General features: G+C 46.0%; 1 protein-coding gene across 1 annotated transcript; it reads left to right on the forward strand.

The window, feature by feature from the left end:
* Positions 1-4264: 4264 nt before the first annotated feature.
* Positions 4265-6594, forward strand: LOC126854114 (uncharacterized). Its single transcript, XM_050600507.1, has 2 exons — positions 4265-4443; positions 4596-6594. The coding sequence occupies exons 1-2, from the start codon at positions 4265-4267 to the stop codon at positions 6592-6594; spliced, it is 2178 nt and encodes a 725-aa protein (XP_050456464.1).

Here is a 6594-nt window from a genome sequence, read left to right on the forward strand (position 1 = left end):
ACGTTCGGTGCCGTTCGGCGCTTGGTTGTTTATGACAAATGACAAACACTAACGATGGTGTTTGTCATAAACATTGTTTTTAAAAATAGGGCGCTAAGCGCCTCTGCCCCTGCCCGGCTGATGTTCGCCGGGCGGCAGACTTCCAACTGGCGACGTCGGGAACGATGGGGGGATGCATCGTTACATCTTCTTGGTATTTATCTAGCCATCAAACATTTTAGATATATGCTTGAAGAACGCCAAATCCTTATTCGGACAGATCATAAACCTCTAATTTATGCTTTTCAACAAAAATTAGATAAAGCATCTCCCAGTCAGATTCGACATCTTGATTTTATTACTCAATTTTCAACTAATATCGAGCATTTCTGGCAAATAGAATATTGTGGCAGATTCTCTTTCAAGAATTGAATCCGTTTCAATGCCAATGATAGTTTCTCTGGAAGAATTAGCCAAGTTACAAAAAGAAGATGAAGAATTAAAAACACTTCTACTAATCCATCTTTCAGGCTACAGAAACTTATACTTTCTGGTTCTACTACACCCATTTTCTGTGATTGTTCTACTGTCAATATTCGTCTTTATGTATCTCAACAACTTCGTAGAAGAATATTTGATGTTGTTCATGGTTTATCTCACCCATGTGGTCGTTTTGCCTGTAAATGAATACAACAGAAATTTATTTGGCCAACCATGAAGAAGGATATCAAAGAATGGGCAAGATCTTGTTTACTTTGTCAACGTGCTAAAGTTCAGAAACACTAAAAATCTTCCGCAGAAAATTGCTGTTCCAGATCAACGTTTTCAACATATTCATCTTGATTTGATTGAGCCTTTTCCTATTTGTCAAAATTTTTGTTATTGTTGAATCATGATTGACAGATTTTCTAGATGGCCCGAGGCAATTCCTTTGACAGAAATCTCTGCGGAAACTGTTACCTCAGCCTTCTATGCACATTGAATTGCGAGATATGGTGCCCCCTAAATAATTAGAATGGATCAAGTTCCTCAGTTTGAAACTGCATTATTTAAAGCTCTCACCAACCTTACAGGTTGCGAGCGAATGAGAACTTCAGCTTATCATCCAGCTTTCAATGGTATTCTGGAAAGATGGCATCGAACTTTAAAAAGTGCCATCATGTGTCATGCAAAAGAAAACTAGATTGAGATTTTACCAACCGTTCTACTTGGACTTCGCACTTGCTTCAAAGAAGATTTAAATGCATCCCCATCGGAAATGCTTTATGGATCAACACTAAGAATTCTTGAAGAATTTTTCATTGAAGAAGATCCTGCTTCTGATTCTGAAATTTTTATTGAAAAAACATAGAATTCATATGAGAGAAATTAAATCAAGATCTACTGCACATCATCAGAAGAAAACACTTTTCTTTCATAAAAATTTATACGATTGTATTCATGTTTGGGTTAGAGGTGATATAGTTAGAAAATCTCTTCAATCTCCTTATTCTGGTCCTTTTCGTGTTATTGAAAGAATTAATTTAATTAATTAATTAAGTAATTAATTAATTAAGTAGGAAAGATAGGCCGCTTCTAGCCCACTTCACTCTTAAGAAACGCTGTAAGAGTAAAAGAGACGGGTATATAAAAAAGTAAGATAGAAAGATATCTCGGAGGTGAAGAGACGGCACGGCGGTAGGAGAGGCGAGGTACGTATGGCGAGGGAGGCGTGGGACGGGGAGGTGTCGCGCGCGCCGTCGTAGGCGAGGGGTGGAGGAGGGCGAGGGAGGTGTGGTTTCGAAGGACGATTCGCAGTTTTCTTATCGGCGCGGCTTAGAGCGCGATGCGTCTAATTAGAGGGCGATGCGTCGATCGCGGTTTCTTTTACGGGCGCTACTTCGAGCGCGCCGCTTATTAATAGGCGTCGCGACGTCCGGCGAGAAGCGAAGATAATCGCCTCGTTCGGCCTCTCTCGTCGTTCGGCGATAAGGAGAGCGTCCGGCGACGGAGTTATCCGGTTAATCGAGATGCGCTTTTTTCCATTGTTCTCGTCGTTATAAAAAGATGTCGCTATCGCGAGATATTAGTTCGTTCGGAGATATTTTTCCGGAACGTTGCGATGAGACGCGTACCCGGCGCTTTGACGAGATTAGCCGGAAGAGCGATTAATACTCATATTAATAGTATCGATGATATTCGCGTTTTAGAAATTCCGATTTGAAGGAGGAATTACGTAAAAATTATATAGAGGACTGTTTATATTGCGAGGAGAAGATCGATTTCGCGGAGAAACTCGTGCGAGAGGCGAACGAGGCGCGGTTCGACGAACCCTTCGCGGACGTCGGAGCCGATCTCTATCTGCTTTATCGCAAGTGGAAGTGTTGGTACGGCGTTCCGGATTTTTCGTGGAAGAGAAATCACGTCGTGCATTATTACTATCAGTTCGGTTGCTTGTTCGATAATGGGAGATATATCGAGGAGGAGGAGAGATATTGCGCAGATTGCGCGCACCGACCGAGTTACGTCAGAAGCGTATCGACGCACGTGACGGAGGTGACGGTCGGCGAGGTGATGCAAGGGAGTTATCTCATCGACGAGATCTTCGACGTATCGAGACACTGGTGCAGCGGCTGCGAGACGAGAGCCTTGTTTTACATCGAGGAGGGGGAAACGTGGTTCGTCTGTAGGAAGATTCTGCGCGCGTTGAGAAACGATTGATGGATCGAGGAATCGCGGAGCAGCGGTTGCGAGACGAGAGCTTTGTTTTATCTCGAAGAGTTTAAGGAAGATACGCAATTTATTAATAAAAAGTCTTATATATTGAGAAATGGAGAGAGAAACGGACGAGAGCGATCTCCTCGATAGCGCGCGGAACGTCGCGTCGACGGACGCGTATCTCGCGTGGGCGCGACGATGCGACGAGCGTCTCGAGTCTCTGCGGGAGAGCTGTAGAGGGGGGCGTCGAGGGAGATCCACCGGGGCGATCAGCTCTCTGATCGCTCGAGTCGTTCGACTGACGGGTGCGAGGGAAAATCTGCGCCGACGCTTCGAGCGCTCGGGTGGTGGGGGACGCGAGGGATTTTCGTGGTCGGAGATCGAGACGGCTTTCGCTAGGCGCGTTTTAACCGGCGCCGTTATTAATATCGATTACATCGAACCATTGCGGTTTCTCGAGGACGCCAGAGATACGGTGCTCGATCGAGTACGCGACATTATGAATAAATACGACAGCGTTAAGGTCAATATCGCGTTCAATGGCGAGTTCGTCTCGGGTGACAAGATCGCTGTTAAGACTATCGTTGCGAAGAATCATCCGCTTTTGCCCGCGTCCAATTTGCGAGAGTGGTACGAGAAGCGCGTAGTCGATGTAATTCTAGCGTCGTTGAAAGAGTTTCAAGAGCGCGATAGTGGATGGGCGTTATTGCGAATATTGAATCTAACGGTGAACGTGAACAGATATAATTCTATGCGCGCCGGATGTTACGTCGAAATTCCGCGAGAGATCAAGTTAAAAAGAGCTGTAATTAACGTGCGATCTACGGACAATGCGTGTTTCGCGTGGTCGGTGGTCGCCGCTCTATATCCGGTCGAAAAGCACGCGGAGAGAAGTTCGCGGTATCCTCACTATACAGCGGTATTGAATCTGGAAGATGTCGAATTTCCTATGAATTTGAACGGAATCGCTAGATTCGAGCGTCTCAACGATATATCTATCAACGTATATACTATTCGAGATAAGAGGGATAAGAAGAGAGATAAGAAGAATAAGAAGAATAAGAAGAGAAATATCGTTTCTCTGCGCCTCACCAATCGCAAGAGGGAGAGACACGTTAATTTATTGTATCTTAACGACGCGAAGCGACAAGATAACGCGACGCATTTCGCGTGGATCAAGAATCTGTCCCGTCTCGTCGGCTCGCAATTGAGCGCTCGGCGACACAAGGCGCATATATGCGATCGGTGAGTACGAACTAACAATTGTTTAATAACGCGCTCTATATAATAAATATCGTTTCGCAGATGCATGCACTATTTTCGAACGAGCGACAAGTTATCGGCTCACAGCGAGATTTGCGAGAGAATGAACGAGTGCGCTATCCTTCTTCCGACCGAAGAGGACAAGTGGTTAAATTTCAACAATTACGAGAAGAAGGAGCGAATTCAGTTCTTGGTGTACGCCGATCTGGAATGCGCGTTGGAGAGGAAGGAGGAGAGGAGAACGCCGAAGACGTCCATCGTTCAGCATCATAAGGCTCACAGCGTGGGATATTACGCGCAATGTGCGTTCGATGACGCTAGATCGATGTACAGATCGCATCGCGGCGACGACTGCGTATCGTGGTTCGTTCGGGAACTGCGAGATCTAGCGTTTCGTGCGAGAGACTTTCTGAACACCATCGCGCCTATGACGCCTCTCACGGCGAACGAACAGGAAAGATTCCTTAGCGCGACAAGTTGTCACGTGTGCGAGAGACCATTCGAGTCGGAGGACGTTCGCGTCCGCGATCACTGTCATTCGACCGACGGTACAGAGGTCCCGCGCATTTTAGTTGCAATCTAAATTACAAGGAAACTTACGTCATTCCTATTTTCTTTCACAATTTATCGGGCTATGACGCGCATTTTATCATTAGAGACGTGGCTAACGCCTTTCCCGGAAATGTCGAGCTGTTGCCGTTGACTAAGGAAACGTACGTCTCCTTTTCCAAGAGTGTCGACGAAGCGTCAGACGAGGAGGGATGGTTCGCGCGCGGGAGACGCGTAAAGTTGCCTTTCGTGGATTCTTTTAAATTTCTTAGCGCAAGTCTCGAAAAATTAGCGTCTTATCTCGATAAGAGCGAATTGAAGATCGCGCGGTCGGAATTTCCCGACCTCGACGACGCCGATTTCGAGCTCCTTACGCGAAAAGGCGTATTTCCGTACGAATACGTCGACGATATCGATAAGTTGCGCGAGACTCGTTTGCCGCGCGAGGCGTTTCGTAGTTCGCTGACCGGCGATACCGTATCCGGTAGCGATTATGAGCGCGCGATAAAAGTCTGGGAGCGATTTTGCGTTCGGACGCTAGGCGAATATAGCGATTTGTATTTAAAAACTGACGTTCTTCTATTAGCCGATATTTTCGAAAATTTTCGCGACGCGTGTATGAAGAGCTATGGTTTAGATCCCGCGCATTATTACACGTTACCCGGATATACGTGGGACGCTATGTTAAAGTATACGGGCGTTCGATTCGAGCTTTTAACCGATATCGATATGGTGATGTTCGTGGAACGCGGAATACGCGGCGGACTAAGTCAGTGTTCCAATAGATACGCGCGCGCTAATAACAAATACTTACAATCGTATAATCCTTCGGAACCATCGTCGTATCTTATGTACTTCGACGTGAACAATTTATACGGATGGGCGATGTGCCAATCGTTGCCTTACGAGGATTTTCAATGGGTCGAGGACGTTTCGAGTATCGATTTAATGTCCGTGATGCCGAATTCGCCTACCGGTTATATTATAGAAGTCGACCTCGCGTATCCGTCCAATCTTCACGACTCTCACGCTGACTTGCCGTTTTGCCCGACGCGCGATAAGCCGCCCGGAAAACGGCAGGACAAACTTCTCGCCACGCTGTACGATAAGCACCGTTATGTAACGCACTATCGTAACTTGCAACAATGCGTTAAACACGGATTACGCGTTACGAGAATACATAGAATATTACAATTCGCGCAATCTCCGTGGTTGCGCGATTACATCGAACTGAACACGCGATTGCGAATTAACGCTAAAAATGAATTCGAGAAAAATCTGTACAAATTAATGAACAACGCCGTGTTCGGTAAAACTATGGAGAACGTGCGTAATCACTCGGACGTTCGACTAGTGACTCGGTGGGACGGGCGATATGGTGCGGAAGCGATGATCGCTAAACCCAACTTTCATAGTAGGAGCGTTTTCGCGGAGAATTTAATGGCTGTAGAACTGCGCAAACTGGAAGTTAAATTTTACAAACCGATTTACGTAGGAATGTGTATCCTCGATATATCGAAAATTCGTTTGTACGAATTTCATTACGAGTATATGTTATCGTTGTATCGAGACAAGTGCGAAATAATGTACACCGACACGGACAGTCTTATCTATCGCGTCGAGTGCGAAGACGTGTACGAGGATATGAAGCGCGATATCGATAGATTCGACACGAGCGATTACGCGACGGACAATGCGTACGGTATGCCTCTCGTTAATAAGAGAGTACCGGGTTTAATGAAAGACGAGAATAATGGCGCAATTATGACGGAATTTGTCGGACTTAGAGCAAAGATGTACGCGCTGCGAGTAGACGGTAGAAACGAAACGAAGAAGATTAAAGGCGTGAAGAGCGCCGTCGTCGCGAGAACGATAACCTTCGACGATTACACGCGTTGTCTGCGACGAGATATCGAAATGACGCGCGAACAGTCGTGCTTAAGATCGAAGTTACACGAGGTATACACGATATCGGAGTCGAAGAAACGTGATCGATCTCGCTCGATTTTTTACGGCCGAGAAGAGCCCTCACGTACTTTCGTCCCAACGGTCCTAGTTGACCGTGCAATATTTCGCGATTCTGGGGAGTTCGAAGAGTTCGTTTAA

The sequence above is a fragment of the Cataglyphis hispanica genome, chromosome 13 (assembly GCF_021464435.1).
Source record: "Cataglyphis hispanica isolate Lineage 1 chromosome 13, ULB_Chis1_1.0, whole genome shotgun sequence".
Taxonomy (NCBI): Eukaryota; Metazoa; Arthropoda; class Insecta; order Hymenoptera; family Formicidae; genus Cataglyphis; species Cataglyphis hispanica.